The sequence below is a fragment of the Podarcis muralis genome, chromosome 3 (genome assembly GCF_964188315.1).
Source record: "Podarcis muralis chromosome 3, rPodMur119.hap1.1, whole genome shotgun sequence".
Taxonomy (NCBI): Eukaryota; Metazoa; Chordata; class Lepidosauria; order Squamata; family Lacertidae; genus Podarcis; species Podarcis muralis.
In genome coordinates this window covers 83,532,069-83,550,676 of record NC_135657.1, presented here as the reverse complement: position 1 = coordinate 83,550,676, position 18,608 = coordinate 83,532,069, and the positions used below count along the sequence as shown (strand labels likewise).

The following is an 18,608-nucleotide window of genomic DNA, read 5'->3' as shown; positions in this document are numbered from 1 at the left end:
CCAACTCTACAATTCTCTGGCCCAATGGTTGCCAGTGGCTTAAATTAATTAATTTTATAATGAATGATTTTAGAATGTTGTTTATGCTGTACTTTTGTACTGTTTTATTGTTGTTAGCCGCCCTGAGCCCGGCTTCGGCTGGGGAGGGCGGGATATAAATAAAATTTATTATTATTATTATTATTATTATTATTATTATTATTATTATTATTATTCAAGTAGACATATGCTATCCAAATGTCCTGGCAGATAATTCAAATAAAACTGACATTTATAAGCAATGCATTCAGATGTAGCATGGGCAGTAAGGCCATTGGACCACTGCTATTTGTCCTTCCAGTTTTGAGGGATAAATCTGGCAAACATAAAGGCTCACAAAATACACTTTTTTTGTCCTGCTGTTAGTCTTTATATCATAGGAGTGGAATTTAAATGGACATCTGCAACTATCAAGGATTTCTCCAATTCCACTTCCAGCATCCATCTGTATTAGTGACTTCCTATAAAGACACTGGATAGCCCAATATACCCAGAACATCATTTTTTGCTGAATAAATTAAGTCTAATGAAATGTTCCATATAGATTCTAACATAATTTTCAGTTATTTGAGCTGTATAGCACACTCTATTCTATTCTTTTCTAAGCTTCTACATGCCTACTTTACAGAATTCCAGTAAGCTTTTGTAAACAGTTACAGGTTAAATTTTCTGTAAAGACCAATTATTCCCTCCAGCAAGATTATTTTGAGTTCGACAGCTTTTAGAATATTTGACCTTTTCATACTTTAATTGACCCTTGCATTCTCTATAGGTATGCATATCATTTATGTGGAATTTCTCTTGCAGCTGAAGCCAGTATCGCTACAGATGATGTATATGATGAAAGAGGATGCCAGTGTGATGTCTCAGTAGAAGATCTCACCCCTGCACTTAAAACAGTAATCAGAGCTATCAGGTAGGTGGCAAATACATTAACAAGAGAAAACACATCAAACTTCACAGATGTACCTAGAAGAAATACTATCATAACAAATTGTAGGGACACTATACTTGGATTGCATCAAAGTCCAGCTGCACTTCAGATTACGCAGTCATCTGTTAACTGAGATGGAAGAGGGAAGTTTAGGCCACTTCTTTCTACCTTGCCTATTGGGTTTTCAGGGCAGCAGGTGCCTGTAACATAACTATACTTAATGTACAGTGTATATGAAAAAGAACTTGCACCATACTCAGATTAAATGCTGAAAATTAGAACACATGTAGTCCAAGACAAGTAGATTACTAGAATAGTGCTTTGAAAAACTGAGTGGTTTGTTTGCTTTGCCTCTTGCAAATAAAATAGTTCTGGCAACAGTATGTCAGTGCTCTCTAGCTGATGTACCATTCTAATTCAACTAAGAATCTTTAATTACTAACTTATTTATTGTGTCATAAGATTATGTGGACTAGAGTCTGCTTTGTCACAGGCATCCGCAGCAGATTTTTTTCCACTCTCAGTTCTATGATCCAAATAGTATGTTATGAAGTGTACAGAGGAAATTTCGGTTTATCTAAATCTAACATTACTTGGAAGTATAGGCTCTGCTGAACATACCCATCAACATGTTGTATTGAAAATGATGCAAATTGCCATCTGTAAGGAATGGTTCAGTTGACCAATACTTATGTCAGAAAAGTGCTTTTTAATCTTTTGAACATCTCACTGATGACAAATTATGTAGCGTTTTCATAAATTGTATTGGAAAATATGTCAGATTAAATAGCATTAGAAATATGCCAGCAGCAAAGTACTTCTTCCCTGATTACTAAGAGAAAAACATATATTTTATAATTGATTTCTATTTCTTGCCTCATTTCATCATAATCAAAACTATCTAGCCTCCCAAAGTTGCTGAAGCTTGACAACTTTTATTGGAATGATGAATTGGAGTTATGAAAGAAAGGTTCTAGTGGAGGAGGTAGACCCTCAGCGAATGTGTTCTAGGATTGGGTTTCAAAACAGAAACAACCAAAGCAATTAAATGAATAAGCTGCTGGTCTAACTCAAATAAACAGTAACAATTTAATAATTAATGAGAAGCAAAATGAATACACAAAGTTTCCTTTTGCAAAATGAAAATTTAAGCACCTTTTATAACACACAAGAAAATGTTTGGAACAATTTCCATGTGATAGTGTAATATAGTAAATGTACAGTACAGCTGGGGCCATAACTGTGACAGAGGTACACTGAAAACACAGGTCTGTTGCTGTCACATAGCTTGGGTGTTAAGGATAAAACTTCATTTGCAGAATCTAATAAAGTTATTTGGGATGGAGTTATTTCTTGGCATTAGTGAAAACAATCTCTCTTTTACATTCACTTAAACCTGCACAAGTTTCTCTCAGTCTATGGAAAGTGCTTATCCTTCAGTATAGGCATGATATTGGGACAGTTGATATCAAGAGTGGAACATCTTCTCCAACCCAAGAACCACATTTTCTTGGGGCCAACCTTCCGGCAACTGCATGCCTGTAGTTTGTGGGCTCAAGGTCAAAACAGGGTGAGACAGTGGCTATAACTCTTACAGTAGTTTGCAATAGTTGACCATATTACAGTCGTGCAGAAGCCAGGGGTTTCTGCACACACCCACATACCATGCAGCATCCTCTATATTGGCAAGCAAGAGGCATTGTCCCAGTTCCAGGCAAAGGCAGTTAAAGGTGTGAAGTAGGCCAGTGAGGAGTGTAGCAAGAAAGGGGTTATGGCATTGGGAAGGGGGGGAGTTACGAGAGCCAGATAGAAGGCCATGTTTGACCCACTGCCTGGAGGTTCCCCACTTCTTGATTATATTTTCATTTATCATGGTACAGTAGAAATAATGTGTTGTAGTGCTAAGGGAAGTGTTACATCAGCACAAGAATTTTTCTCCATCTCCTTCCTCCTTGTGTCCCCTAAATGTGTTCTGAGGTTTTCCCCAACACTTCAGAATATATTTAGAAATAGTGCAGGTCATGTACAAAGCAAAGGGGGGTGAGTTCCATTGCACTAGCATTAATCCTTGTGCTAGCACAAATATTTAGTTGAATACTACCCCATGGAATGGAGCCTCTTAAGCACATTTAATTTCCTAAATAGTTCTCAGTAAAAATATTATCATCCTTAGCCTATCTAGAATTGCTGATTATTTTGTGTGAGCTTATTGACTGGCCACTTTCATGGCCTTGTTTTGATGTATAAAGTGCATATGGATAATTAATCTAGATCATATTTCTTGTATAGAATCATGAAATTTCATGTTGCCAAAAGGAAATTTAAAGAAACTTTGCGTCCCTATGATGTTAAAGATGTCATAGAACAGTATTCAGCAGGCCACCTGGATATGTTGTGCAGAATTAAAAGTCTTCAATCAAGGTAAGGGATGGAAATCCTTTTACAAATAAGTTCCTTCATATAAACTGCCTTTTATCTTTAGCTTGGCAAAAACCAAGCTTTGTGTTTTAACACTACTGTGTCTCCTTGATACTAATTTTCCTTGAGCTTTTGCAGATTGTGCCCACAAGTTCATTTGTGTCTGAAATAAAAAATCAGATTTAAAAACAACAGTGGACAACTGTCTACAGATATTTGTGTATTAACCACTAAACAGATAGTTGTCACTCTTGACAACTCTGATCAGTGTTCTGACGGGTAGCAAACTGATTCTAGGCAACTACAGTGGTACCTCAGGTTAAGTACTTAATTCGTTCTGAAGGTCTGTTCTTAACCTGAAACTGTTCTTAACCTGAAGCACCACTTTAGCTAATGAGGCCTCCTGCTGCTGCCAGAGCACAATTTCTGTTCTCATCCTGAAGCCAAGTTCTTAACCCGAGGTACTATTTCTGGGTTAGCAGAGTCTGTAACCTGAAGGGCCTGTAACCTGAGGTACCACTGTACTTTCCTTTTCCCCCCACAGTTAATTGGCCAACTCAAAAGATAAAATTGACAGTCATTTGTTTGAAAGGAGAAATCACTGTGTGCAGTAGAAACAAAAAAAGCCCTTCATCATGGCCAGAATCTATACCCATTTTTTTAGAATGCACCTGCATTCCAAAATGAAAATTCTGTTTGTAGGGTCCAAATGAAAGTACTCTTACCTGTTGAAGTGATCTTGCACACTTGTATATTTAATTACCTTGCAGGGTTGACCAGATTCTTGGAAGGGGACAAATTGCGTCTGATAAAAGAAGTCGAGAGAAAAATACTGCAGAGAATGAGGCAGCTGATGACCTTAGCATGCTAGGGCGCGTAGTCAAGGTGGAAAAACAGGTAACATGACTCTCAAACATCACGAGTCCCATTTTATTTTATTGATCACTATTTCAGTAATTTAAAACATGTTTTTAATATATGGAAGGTAAAATAATTTCCTCTGGTATCTACACCAAAGTCATTTTGTGTGCAAAATTATTCTTCTAAGGTGTCAGTGGCATTTTGTACTTTTATTCTTCTTTGTTGTATCAGTGGGACTGAGCCAGTTTTAAGTGAATAGAACTGGCCTAGAAAACTGTAGTCATAGCATAAGTGCTGTACAGAAATATCTCCACAAGTTCCATACATTTGGGTAAAATTTCACTGGAGCTACTTGAATGGATTCATTTTTCACCAAAATTTAACTAGCCTTTCTTTGCAGATATTGTGGTTGGCTATCTGTCATGGATGTTTTTAGCTGAGCTTCCTGTATTGCAGGGGGTTGGAGTAGATGACCCTTGGGACCCTTCCAACTCTAATATTCTATGATTATTTATATATGTATGCTTGGTTTATAATATTTGGTACTCATAGACAATTTTCTTCTTCCACCGCCAGGTTCAATCCATAGAGTCAAAATTAGACTCACTACTAGATATCTACCAACAGGTCTTGAAGAAAGGATCTGTATCTGCACTGACTTTGGCTTCATTTCAAATGCCAACTTTTGAATGTGATCAAACTTCTGATTATCAAAGCCCTGTAGATAGTAAAGATTTGTCTAGCTCTGCCCAGACCAGTGGATGTGTATCCAGATCAGCCAGTGTCAACATGCCATGTGGCCTACAGCTTATACTGACACCAAATGAATTTAACCCTCAAGCTTACTATGCGTTTAGTCCAACTATGCATAGTCAAGCCACACAGGTGCCAAATGATGGACCTGCAACTCTATCAGCTAATAATGCACTAAACCAAATACACCAGACATCTAAGCCAACAACACCTACAACGTTACAGATACCACCTTTTTCATCAGTAAAGCATAACAATAGGCTGGAGCCTATACATGTTATTCCCGTGAGCACACCGGAAAATACTTCTGATGTCACCGCTTGCCTTGTTGCTTCAAATGATAATGGACAAATTGCACAGTCCAGTGTGACAAAGGATCTCTCATGGAGAAAAAGCCTTGATACAGAAGGGGAACCCTTGGTCTCAGTGAAACCAATAGTACAAATGGATATAGGGAAATCGCTATCTGTTCAAAACCTTATACAGTCAACAGCCGAAGAACTGAATGTACAGATTTCTGGTAGTGACACCAGTAGCTCAAGAGGTAGTCAAGAATTATACAGCAGATGGAGGGAATCAAAATTATTTATAACTGATGAAGAATTGGAAGCAGAGAGAGAAAATGAGACTTTCGAAGGCATTTCCCACCCATTAGTGGAAACGACTCTCTCTACAGACTCTCTAAGGACTGGAATGTCAAGATCATCTCAAAGCATTTGCAAGCCAGGGGATGGTGCAGATGCTCTCAGCCTGCCTCATGTCAAACTTAAATAGCATTTTGTGGATTTTGTTCACATGCTGAGTAATCCTTTCAGTCATACATATCAGAGCATGGACTATTTTGAAAGCCCTTTTAATGATTTTTTAAAAAATTCAATTAATCAGAAAGAAAGGCAGTTGTATGAGTCCATATCTTTTAGCTGCATGAAAATGCATGTTTAGGAGATGGAAAAATTCAATTTATATCTGCAGTACATTGGTTCTTTCATTTAGTACAGTAGGTATAAATGAGTAATCTACAAAACTAATGCTAGAGGTTTATTAAACAACAACAGATCTGAACATGTAGAAACCATGTTTCTAAAGTACGCAAGTAAAATTCTCAAGATAATAAAGCACTTTGCTTTTGGTTAAAATAAATATTTGCCCTGAATTAGACCAGTTATGTTTGCAACAAAAACTACTATATGCAGCTGCTAATGAAGGAACACCCATAATAAAAGATTAGAAATGGCTGCTAGTTGCAAGCTTCCTTAGTGTCTGTATCTCTTTGGAGATATAATACTGAGACAAAGTATTTTGCACAGCACTTTTTTTAGGTTAGGACTGACCTTTTTCCCCCTTTTGCTATGAAATGTACACAATTCCAAGTTATCAGGGATGACCTTCAATGTGAATTTTTCTCTTGTCTCAAACTTTCTGAACATATTGATGGTCCTCTTGTGAATCTGAAGAATTTTGGCAGAAATCTCTACAAGGGAGAAACAGAAGCTTGCTTCAGACGTAATATCTTCTCCTTTTATGATGTAGTCAGTCCTCAAGTTCTGAGGCTGAATGATAGCACAAGCAAAGATTGGGGAGAATAGAAAAAGTACTGTATGAGGTTGGAGAGATAAAAAAAAAACAGTGGAAAGTAGAACAGGGAGAAAATAGAATAATTATTTTTCAGGAGTTAAGAAAAAAAATAAAAAGAAAAGAGTATGCACAAGCACAGGTAAAAAAAATATGTAGATAGAAAGAAGGAATGAAGGGTTAATCATTTGTCCTCCCCACAAAGACTAAGGAAATACAACTCATCTGACAGTGAAGACTACCTGTCAGATCCTCCAAGTATTTGTTCTTGGAAGGTGTGCTGGGAAGAAAGAAAAGTTTACAGAACTGCCTGTAGAGGTTTTAACAATGGGAACCTAGAAACGGGTGTGACTTTCGAATAGATGTTTCAGAACAGTCTTTGTCCCCAAACTCTATCCACAGAGGTTTGTGATTCACAGCTTCCAGGAAATCGAAGTTTATTCCCCCCCCCCAAAAAAAATGTATTTTACTTCCCAAATTTTATTAAGACTAATATAAAGCAACAATACTAGTGAATATTTACAATGTCATACCTAAGCTTTGCCACAAAAATCTTTTAAAAGCCTATAAGCACATTCCAATCTCACTTCCCATTGGTAACAAATGTTTCTATTTATTATATCCCCTCCCCCCGAAATATACATTCTGTGTATGCTCATGAGCAGGATGTCCTGTGCTCAACCTTCTCTAGTGATTCCAAAGGCATTCCACAAACTGAAGGATGCCACTACTAGCTCACTCAGAGCATGTGATCGTTTACAAGCCAGCCCTGCTGAGAATGATGTTATACATAAAAATGTCACAAGAGTCTTAATCATAGTTAAATGCTGCAGATTGTACTGCAAACAATTTGAACTGTTTACTCTACATCTGTTGTAGTTTCTGCCTCCATTGTTCTTTTATACAAAATAAATTTCTTGATGTTTCCTCTTAATCTTATGTGAAAGTACAAACAAATTGTAAATTGTTTATACTGTGTCATTCATATAATACCTGCAGATGATTAATGCTGTTCTGCAGCTTTTGCTTGGTCAAAGCTCATGGTAAATACAAAGACAAGGCACACTGAAGCACATGGCTGTCTTTCACTTCCCACATAATTTTCTACAGTTTACCATTACAATTTGCTGTATAATTTTTGCTGAAAGTTGAGGCTGTAAAATGTTTATGTGAACAAAAACAGATTTTCCAGAATATTTACAAGGAGGCACCTAAGCAAAATATATTTACAAGGAGGCAACTGGAGGTGCCTAAACAAAATTTGTCCTCCCATCATTTCTGCCCATCTACTTGTCAAAAGCAGAGCAAAAAGAGGTGTGTTGATGAGTTGCATCTGTTGCAAACTATGGGGGGAAGGGAGAGGAGCATATAGTTTATGCCTGTCACTCCTTCCTCTGTTATATAAAATATACTTCTGTCAAAACAAATTCCGAGACAAGAGTTTAAATACTTCCTTATTTAGATATCTGCAGTTTATCCAGCCAAAGCTATTTTTCCCTATTAAAAAAAATAGAATACAGACAATAGACCTTTATTTTATGTATTGAATGTTTAATAGTGCCTTTTTGTGCTTTATGTGAAATCTAGCTTAACAAAGGAGCTAGAGCAAAGGCACAAGGCAAGCAACACGTGTACAAATAATTAGACCTGCTTCCCATTTTAAATAGATGAACATGCAATATCATTCCATCACGTCTATGGAGACAACAGCATCTAAATGGAGCTCCATTTCAGCTATGGGTTAGAGAGGGTTGCTGCTACAAGGCAACTATGGTTGTCTTGGCTTAGATGATTCACCTACCAGAAATTGCTATTTTTGCCTTAATCAGAGGACATGCTTGAGTCCTCCTTGTTTTAATTATGCACATAATTTGAAAGTTGGCTACTTTCAAAATACATACAAATCAGGAATACCTTTGCAAAGTTACAGCTAACAATTCGTATTCTCACTCCATCCCCAGCACACACATACACCCCTTTGCACTGGCAGGATTTACAAATGCTATTCTAAATGTACATGGTCTTTTTTCTACTGTTACACTGATTACACTGGTACATTTTAAAAAACAATTATGTGAAGGTTTTGATTTTTAATATGAATGTTCAAGTGTGGATTTCATATATCATCAATGGGAGTTCCTACATGCACAACATAGCATGTGGGTCATCTTTCCTCCTGCTGAAATAATTACCAAATTTTCATGTTGAATACTACTGAACTCACCACAATGATAATGAAGTGTAGGAGCAGGGACAGAATGAACTTCTCCATTGTTATTCATTGAGAGCCGTCAATCTCCCTGTGTATTAGAGCATATGAAAGCTGTAAAAACAACAAAACAGGAGGGAATAATTTGATCCTTCCGAACGATTTGAGGATTACAATGTAAACGATTAATTTTATTTTGATAGGTATGTCACATGTTCCAAGTTGAAGAAAGAACAGAACATAATAATAATTCTGATGATAGTATCTAAAATATATATTTTCTTCTTGCTCATATGATATAGTTTTATTTAAATAAAGATAACAGTGTTCAAACTTAGAATTCAGTATATCACACTAACCACAGTAAATGTGTATGAGATTTTCATACCTAAACAGACTGCTGTCATTAAACACAATGGCAGTTGCTTCTGTCCATCTGACCAGACAAATCAATCCAAAACACTTTATAAAATTGTATTGCCCATGAGTTTATATATGTACTGAACTATTCAAAAATTCTGTTAGCTTACCTCAACAAGTGTTGTCAAAGTTAAGAAAATGCAGGTTTGAGCTCCAAGTTTTCCTAAGCATCTGTTTAAAGTGTGAATGACATTGTTCCAAATATTTCCTGAGGAAAATAATACTTCCCTAAATTAATCCAGATGTCATGTTGACTCTAAAAATTAATGCACAAATAGTAACAGAAAGCAGATAAAGAAAAGCGTTATGCTAAAGCACAGTAAAATTTAGCAAAAAGAAAAATGAAATATATAAGCAAAAGCAAGCTGAAGCATGGTGTATAGGTGCTGTATTCAATGGGACTTATTTCTATTAAGGGCCAAATTACATCACACAAAGGTGTATATGATATAGCCTGCTGCCCTTGTTCTCTACAAGATGTACTGGAATGTATAATTGAGCAGAAAAATGAATGTGATGCGGGGAGGCAGTGCTTAACTCTTTCTGCCTGGTATTTCGACATTCTCAATAATTCCCTCATGAGGTGGCTTATTAAAGAGGGAAACGAAAAAAGAGATACTGGGCTAATGTATACGTAATGTGTAGTTTGGCCCTAAAGTTACAATCTTTTATACACTTACATTGGAATAAGCCCTGTTGAACTCATTCGCCAAAGCATGCCTAAACATGAATGTGTGGGCATCCTGATACAGTAAAGACCATAACAATTTTGCTTCCCCCATCCCACAATTGCCCTGCTGTTGTGCGACCCAGAGCAAAGCCATGTTGACTTGGCATTATGCCAAAACCCAGGCGCATGGTTTGTCTCACCCCGTGCAGACCATGAGCTGTAGCTAAGGTTTGTTCTTGGCTTCTCTTCTGAGGTTTGTGAGACAAACCAACAGCCCACATTTGGACATGCTGTATTGCTTAGCCAAACTATGACTTAGTTCCTGAGCAGCAGCAAAAGGACCGAGGAGTGAAATAACTGATTTTTACTGTGAATACCTACACACTCACTCTTTTCATGCTTGGCCATGGTTTGGCTTAGTTTTATGTTCGAACTGGGCCAGTGGGGACTTACTTGCTTCTGAATGCATAAGATTTTGTTGTGAATGTGCTTAGAATCACAGCCTTAGTCCATCCTAAATATATGAACATTTCAGTGATCAATAGATTCACACATAAGAATGTTTTGTTTTTGTTTTTAGAATTGGGGCCTTAATAAATAACCATAAGAAGACCAATTTTGACCTGGTGTGATTCTGTTAACTTCATTGGCTTTATTTGCAGAATAATTAGATTTGCCTTTCTGAGCTTCAGCTCCCTTCTTTACCACAAAATTGTTTTAATATTATTCAAATTGACTGCAACATCAAAAATTGCTATGAATATTTAAATTGTTTCCTAGGTTTTCATAAAATTTCCAGTAATTCAAACAGATATGGAATACTTCCACAAACAAAACCTTTGGCCATTGGGTGTGTTATGAGAAACAAAAACTGGCTACAATATGAGGGGAAAGTGCTTTAAGGTTGGTTGTATGACAGTAATGGAAAAATATAAGGGACATTTCCACTGATGCTAAAATGGCTTAAGCCATTATATTAGAATACAATGTTAATTGTAATTTCATGATAAACTGAATCCATATTGTTGTTAATAAAACAGGTTAAAATAACTATCATGTATATGCTTTTTTCTTTAACTTAAATAAATGCTAGTGGAACACATCACATAAGTTTGTTATGTCTGAGTCTTCAACCTCTGGTTAGCCATGATGCAGTCAAAGCTAAGGAATCAGCATAGCAGGTATTATATGCCATTTGATTCTCTGTTAATCAGTACTGGGGTGTTCTCCTTGGCCTTAGAAGCCTCCTATTACATTGCTTCCTTTTATATTCCTCCTATTCCATGTTCTATACCCTCTCTCCTGACATCATCTCAGTATTGCCTCCTAATTCCCTGAGGTCCTGTGAACTCAATAGACTCCCAAGTCATTCTGTGCTGCTCAGCAACCTCATTGCACTATGCACATTGAATGTGAATATTTTAGTCATCAGATGAGTCTAAAGATCAACACAGGTGCTACGGTTAAACCACCTGATGTATACTCCCACACAGTAACAGATTACCTACCCATATTAGAAATGCTAACATATTACTGTCTTTATGCACCTGTTTCAACTAAACAATATTTCTTACAAATGCACTTTCAACTAAACTCTGTCCTAGTGTTTGTCACCCACAGTAGCAGGCAGTGCTTGATGGGATATGTTTGAACTCTTTGTTGTTTTTCCCACCCCGCAATTAGTACTTTCTGAACCCAAGGTCCACTGCAGGCACGAGTGCAAGCATTTGTTTACCTGCCTATGGCCTTTTTTCCATTTCTGAGTTACAAGTTTTACAATCTGCCAGACTTAAACAAAACTGGGATAAAATGTGTGTGCGTACGTGCACACGTGCCCAGTCCCACCTGCCGTAGCCCATCCTCTCCAAGTTCTGGAAACCTGAGGTCTATTATGGGCATGCATGCAGATACTGGTTTACATTTGTGCCTGACCAATTATTAAAAATTATTTTTGAGATACAAGTTTTCCAACATACCAGACTTGCACAAAACAGGTTAATTTAAAAACAAAAATTATTTTTTGCCATTCTCAGCCTCAGCACTGAGAAGTGCCTCACTAACAACAGTAGAGGGAGATAGACAGTGCACCCAGCAAAATATTGTCACACATTTTTTTAAAAAGGCCACCAATAAGTGCACTAAGGCACTTATGTCCACTGTTATATGACTTCCTCGCCTTATAATTCCTCATAATAAATTAAATGGGGAGAATTATGGGCTGCCACTTGGGTCCCATCAGTGAAGAGACTAGGGGCCTCCAAACAACTCTCAACACCCTTAAACTATAGGTCCCAAGATTCTTTGGGGGAAGCCGTGTTTCAAGTGGTATGATACAACTTTTAATGTATAGGACAGATGGAGCCTTGGATGAGGATGCCCTATGGACAACGCAAAAGCACGCACACATGGAATGCATGAAATAAACTGTCCCATGTATACAGCACAATTCCCAGCTAAATAGTGATACAATCATAAACCCCCCAAGAGGAGAGCTTTTCTAGAAACTGAGGCAGCAGAGAAGAAAAGCAAGTTTACATGTACAATGGTACCTCTGGTTGCACATGCTGTGGGTTATGAGCTCCAGTAACCCGGAAGTAGCCGCTCCCGGTTGCGAACTTTGCCCTGGGATGTGAGTGGAAATCATGCACCCAGAGGCGCGTGTGCAGCGAGAGGTGCACTTTCACTAATGGCTCCTCAGGTTACGAGCCGTTTCCGGTTACGAACGGACCTCCGGAATGGATTCAATTTGTAATCAGAGGTACCACTGTACTGCATGTAACTATGCTTTACTAGATATTTCAGTTAAAAAACTTAATTAGTAGTTAAGACTTACTTAATAAGGTAATATTGGGGCTGGTGCCATCATGAGGCCAATTAGGCAGGTATCAGAGCACAGAACTCAGGGGGGCACAGTATTGACCTTTGAGTTATCTAAACAGGAATGTTTTTAGCAGGTGCTGAAAAGTACAGCAGAGCTACTTGCTTGATCACAGGTAAACTGGTCCAAAATTGTTAAGGGCTTAATATGCTAACAGTAACACCTTGAATTTGGCCCAGCAGCAAACCAGCAACCAGTGCAGATCTCTGAGCACAGGTGTTATATGCTGACTAGGACTCAATCCTGTCAGCAATCATGCTGCAGCATTCTGCATTAACTGCAGCTTCTGCAAGGGAAGCCCCACATACAGTGCATTGCAGTAATGCAGTCTTGAAGTAGCCAATGTATGAACTACTGTGGCAAGCTTTTCCCAGTCCAAAATAGCCACAGCTGTCGAACCAGCCACAGCTGGTAAAAGGCACTTCTTCTTTTTTAAAAAATAATATTTATTAAGCGTTTCAAAATTACAGAAAGAAAGAAGAAAAAACAAGAAAAAACAACACAATATATAAAAAAGAAAAACGAAAAAAATACATAAAAAATCAATACAACACAAGAAAAAAAAATTGCAGATCCCTTTTTGCATATCTTTACATTTCATTTGCTTGTTTCATTGACCTCCTCACACCTCCCTTTTTGTATTCTAGCTTAATTAGTTGTTTCAGCAAATTCTTTCCATCTTTCTCAATTTTTATTAAATAGTTTATCTTAACAGTCTAACCTATTACTTAACTCAACAGATCCTTTCCATCTTTCACCATATTCTGTTATTCAATTTGCCTTAATTTGTTTAACCTTATCTTGCCGTAAAATGCCTTAGAACTTAAAACTTAATACTTATTTATACATAACTCCTTATATCATTTCTACTAAAGCCCGATAGTTTCATTCCAACATTTTCCCCAATATTCATTAATTTACACTAATTCCCAATATAACAATTTTTCTTTATAGACTTTCTTCCAATCTCCATCCAACGTCCCTTCTTCCTGGTCTCGGGTTATGTCAGTCCTTAATGTCCATTCCATCTAGTCCATCAACCTGGTAGTCTTATGTCCGAGGCTCTTAAGTCTCTTCCATGCCCCTTCTGCAGATCTTCTTCTTGTTGTTTATACTTGCACTTTTCCTTGTCTTTTATTGGTCTCTTTCTTAATTTCTTTCCTTTCTCATTGAAGAGTGGGTCTCTGGGTGTTTCCAGCCCAAAATTGCCTCCCCTCATCAGACCAACCCATTCCCCAGAGTCCCACTCCCCGTGGTCATCAACATAATCCAAAAAATATTCAACAGCATGTTTCAGAGTCCCTCCGAAATTAAGAGCCTCCTCAGCTCCAGACTTCCCCTGGCCCACTCCAAATGCAATCTTCAAAAACAGCGGCTTATGCTCCCGCAGGGCCTCAGATCTCTCCATTTGTATTGCTTGAGGTGCTACCGCAACCTCAACCATTATCTTCTGCACTTGTAAAAGGCACTTCTTGTCACTGAGGCTACCTGAGCATCCAGTAACAGAGCTGGATCCAGAAGCAACCCCAAACTGCAAACCTGCTCCTTCAGGGAGAGTGCAACCCCATTCAAGGTTGTAAAAGGTAAAGGTAAAGGACCCCTGACAGTTAAGTCCAGTCGCGAACGACTCTGGGGTTGCGGCACTCATCTCGCTTTACTGGCCGAGGGAGACGTTTGTCCGCAGACAGATTTTCCGGGTCACGTGGCCAGCATGACTAAGCCGCTTCTGGCGAAACCAGAGCAGCGCACAGAAACGCCATTTACCTTCCTGCCAGAGCAGTACCTTGTTTTCAAACTGCTAGTTTGGCAGGAGCTGGGACTGAACAACAACGGGAGTTCACCCCATCGCAAGGATTCAAACCACAGACCTTCCGATCAGCAAGCTCAAGGCTCAGTGGTTTACACCACAGCGCAACCCGTGTCCCATTCAAGGTTGGCAACAGACCAATTTCTCAGACACAGGAACCACTAACCCACAGTGCCTCTGTCTTGCCAGGAATCAAACTCAGCTTGTTTTTCTTTATCCATGGTGTCCTGGCAGTGTCCCAAGGGCTGCACATCTCTGATTCAGATGTTATATAGAAATAGAACTGAGTGTAATCAGCATAATGATGGCAGCTCACCCCAAAACTCCTAATGATCATTCCCAACAGCTCCATGTATAGCACTGGAGATGTCCCCTGCTGCACCCCAAAATGTAGTTGCTAGGGTGCCAAAAGGCACCCTCCCAATGCTACTTTCTGCACTCGGTCCTGAAGGTAGGATTGGAATCACTGTAATACAGTGTTCCCAATTCCCATTCCCCAGAGCCAGTCCAGGAGGATACCATTGTTGATGGTATCAAATGCCAATGACAGATCAAAAAGTAGAAGTTAGGCTGCCCTCCCCTGTCCCGCTCTCTGCAAATGTCATCCATTAGGGTGACCAAGGTTATGTTGTGTATGTGTGTACACACAGAGAGACTTAAAATGCACTGAATTTTCAACCTTACAGTCACACCTTAATCTTATTTAGAAATGTATTCATTTTTCTAGTGAGCTATGGCTGATTAAAAGCAAGCATATGGAGGTCAGTACCACAATTGAAAGACAAAAAGCTAAGGAGCAAGCAAAGCAAGAGTGGTTGTTCCTGAAATACCTTTGTACACAGAAAGCAATTGAAGAATAATATAACTGTACTCTTGTTGAAACTAGCAGTGATGGAGTTGAATGTGGTACTCCAACTACTATACATAAAATGTTGTTGTTGTTGTTGTTGTTGTTGTTGTTGTTGTTGTTGTTGTTGTTGTTGTTGTTACAAATGATATCATATCCAAAACAGAAGTTTCACAAATGAGATCTTTCTGGATAACACACAGAGGAAAAAGAGGATGTCAAGAAAAGAGAGAGTACTGCAGAATACTGTTGCAGTGATCATTTATAATACAACACGGACCACGGCAAGTTATATCACATGTTTTTCACAAAGACTCAAAAAACCCAGAAGATTTTTTTTCTGTACACTGCAAGAGGAGACTAGCAAATGGTGAAGGAATCTGCCCTCAATGGTTGATATATTCATCCTCTAATGATGTGGGTCTTTTGTTTTTGCTGTAAATTGTTCAGCAAAAAATGGTGCTTCAATTCTACAAGAAACAGGTTCAAAAGACTGGAAGAACATTGGAACAATTTTTGTCTTTGCATGAGAGGAATACTGACCATTTAGAAAACTATCAGACCAGGAGAAAATTGGAATTGTGCCAATCTAAAGAAAAAACAATTGACGACATTAACAAGTAGAATACTGGCAACAAATCTTAAAACACTTGATTGCTTTGATCAGAGTTCCTAGCATGCAAAACTGGTACAACTGAAAAGTTGTACAGTGCTAGCAATGGATTAATTTTGAAATTTGTAGAATATCTAGCCCATTTTGATCCTATCGAGAATGAACATTTGTGTAGCGTCAAAGATTTAAAAACAATGGTTCGCTACCTAGAAAAAGATATCCAGAATGAACTTATACCGCTTCTAGCAGGTGCTATAAAGTAGAGAATTTTAGCACATGCAAACAGAGCCAAATACTACTCAATAATTCTGGACTGCACAACTGATGTTAGTCATACTGAAGAAATTGCAATATTGTGCATTATGTTGATGTAATGAAACCATCAGATGACATGTCTGAGCCTGAGGTTATAAGAGAGCATTTCTTGGGATTTCTTCCACTAAAGAGGCTGCAGGCCCCTTTATAACAGAAACTCTTCTTGGACAGCTTAGCAAGTGGGATTACCATTTGAGAATCTGCATGGCCAAGGTTGTGACAATGGGAGTAACATGAAAGGCAAAGAAAATAGCATACAAAATAGAGTCCTAGGCAAACTCATATGTCTTTTTTGTTCCCTGCAAGGCACTCTTTAAACTTGGTAGTCAATGACTGATTGATTTATTTCATAAAATTTATACACAGCTTGATTATATTTTTTTAAAAAAAAACCTAAAACATACAAAAGTTAAGATTAAAATTACTGCTCACTGTTGTCTGGAAGCAACTATTTTCTTCAGTTTGGTTCAACAGATCTATAATTATTTCGCTGCATCAACTCAGAGCCGGCAAATTCTAGCTGGCCGTGTATCAGACTCAGGCATGACTGCTAAGCCATTGAGGGAAACAAGGTGGGAGAGTCGAGCTGATGCTTTGAAACAAATGAAATATCATCTTGGTAATATATACAGTGGTACCTCGGGTTAGGAACTTAATTTGTTCTGGAGGTCTGTTCTTAACCTGAGGTACCACTTTAGCTAATGGGGCCTCCCGCTGCCACCGCCGCACAATTTCTGTTCTCATCCTGAAGCAAAGTTCTTAACCCAAGGTACTATTTCTGGGTTAGCAGAGTCTGTAACCTGAAGCGTTTGTAACCCAAGGTACCACTGTATAACGCTTTGAGAGAGATCCTTGATGACACAAACCTAAAAGGTTTATCTGGCAATACTTCTAGAATTGCAGCTAAGGCCCTTGCTGTTGCAATCTGAAAGTTACATGATACAACACCCTTTTTGAAGTCAATATTACAGGCAAGCTACTACACAATAAGTAAGCCAATTTAAATTCATCTACAAGCCAATTACAAATGACCAATAATTACCCTGTGGGCTGCAGGTGTAATGCCAGTGAGATTGCAAAAGAACTAGGAATACTGCCAGACTTTGAGACAAAACAAGTTAGAAAAAGAATAAAGAAAGACCAACTGGAGTATGAGGCCCAGAGACACCACAAGATCAAAAGCAGAAATTCAAAGTAGGTTTCTACTATGCTGTCTTAAACATGGCCATACAATCTGTTGAAGAAGAGGCCCCAACAGCTGAGACAATTTAATTCTCTAGTTGGCTTCCCATATGATATATATACAGTCTGAAGATGTACTTAAGGCCTACAATAATTTAGAAAAACCATTGATGCACAAATGGACACAAAGATATTGATGCTGAAGATCTGTGCTGTGAACTTACAGGAATAACTTGAAGACTTCCAAAGTCTATGCTGCCATAAGGATTACTTCTCTTCATAGTACAACAAAAACTCATCTTCTCACACTGCCAGTGTCAGTAGCAAATGGCGAATGTGGTTTCTTAAAGATCAACCTTATAAAAACTTGCATGTGCTGAACAGTGTTGCAAAGGGGGCTTGGCAACTACACCAACTGAACATCTTCAAGCACTTGAGCTAAAGGAATTGGTGGCAGATTTTGCAAAGGAAATGTGAGGTGTTGATGTGCCTGAAATTGAAACTTTTACCAGACTTAACTTTTAACATCACAGCTCACAAGATTATTCACAATGATTTGTGTGCTAAAGCATTTTCTTTTGCATTTGAAAAAATAAAGATTGTTGCATTACTTATCCTTGCAAATTTAAAATAAATTTAGCAGTTTCACGTTTTTCATTTCCCCCCCCCCCAAGACATCTCTTTTTTAAAATTGGAATTAGCAATGGGCTGGGGTGGGGCAAGTAGCTAGCCTTCCCTGGAGAGCAAAATAGCCTGACACCAGGATTAGGTAATACTTAAGACTTATGAAGCACACCTACTCGAGATTTACTTTCCACTCAACATGATCCCGTTGGCGGGATTTCTGACCAGCACCCACGCAGTACCACAGTATTTACCCTGTGGAGAAATAAATTACCTCAGCACGACGAAAAAGCCGGACCACTCTCTCTTCGAGGTACTTAAGAAGAGGTTTCTCCAACAATTCCCCTCCTCCTGGACCATTTGGCAAGCTGAAGGGAACTGCCCTCCCAGCGACATTTTGGAGGGAACCGGGCTCTGCAACCCATTAACAAGCCTCCGCCTTAAGCGACGCCCCTCCCTTTCGCAC

At 38.4% G+C, this 18,608-nt stretch overlaps 1 protein-coding gene and 1 long non-coding RNA gene across 6 annotated transcripts in view; one reads left to right on the top strand and one right to left on the bottom strand.

The window, feature by feature from the left end:
• KCNQ5 (potassium voltage-gated channel subfamily Q member 5) overlaps positions 1-10,927 on the top strand; it is a 257,657-nt gene extending 246,730 nt beyond the window's left edge. Inside the window, exons 11-14 of the mRNA XM_028722763.2 lie at positions 847-955; positions 3,263-3,394; positions 4,162-4,288; positions 4,829-10,927. Coding sequence (XP_028578596.2) covers positions 847-955; positions 3,263-3,394; positions 4,162-4,288; positions 4,829-5,779 — 1,319 coding nt within the window. The 3' untranslated portion in view covers positions 5,780-10,927. The remainder of the gene's footprint in view (positions 1-846; positions 956-3,262; positions 3,395-4,161; positions 4,289-4,828) is intronic.
• LOC144327291 (uncharacterized) overlaps positions 1-18,607 on the bottom strand; it is a 41,292-nt gene extending 22,685 nt beyond the window's left edge. For 2 of the 5 annotated variants that reach the window (XR_013392312.1, XR_013392311.1), the window contains exons 1-3: positions 8,802-8,899; positions 6,337-6,476; positions 4,117-4,196 (exon numbers count right to left, since the gene is read on the bottom strand). This is a non-coding gene — a long non-coding RNA (uncharacterized LOC144327291). Of the gene's footprint in view, positions 1-4,116; positions 4,197-6,336; positions 6,477-8,801; positions 8,901-9,316; positions 9,463-18,416 lie in introns of those variants that run through there. The other 3 variants (XR_013392315.1, XR_013392314.1, XR_013392313.1) reach the window with 3 other exon arrangements.
• Position 18,608: the final 1 nt, after the last annotated feature.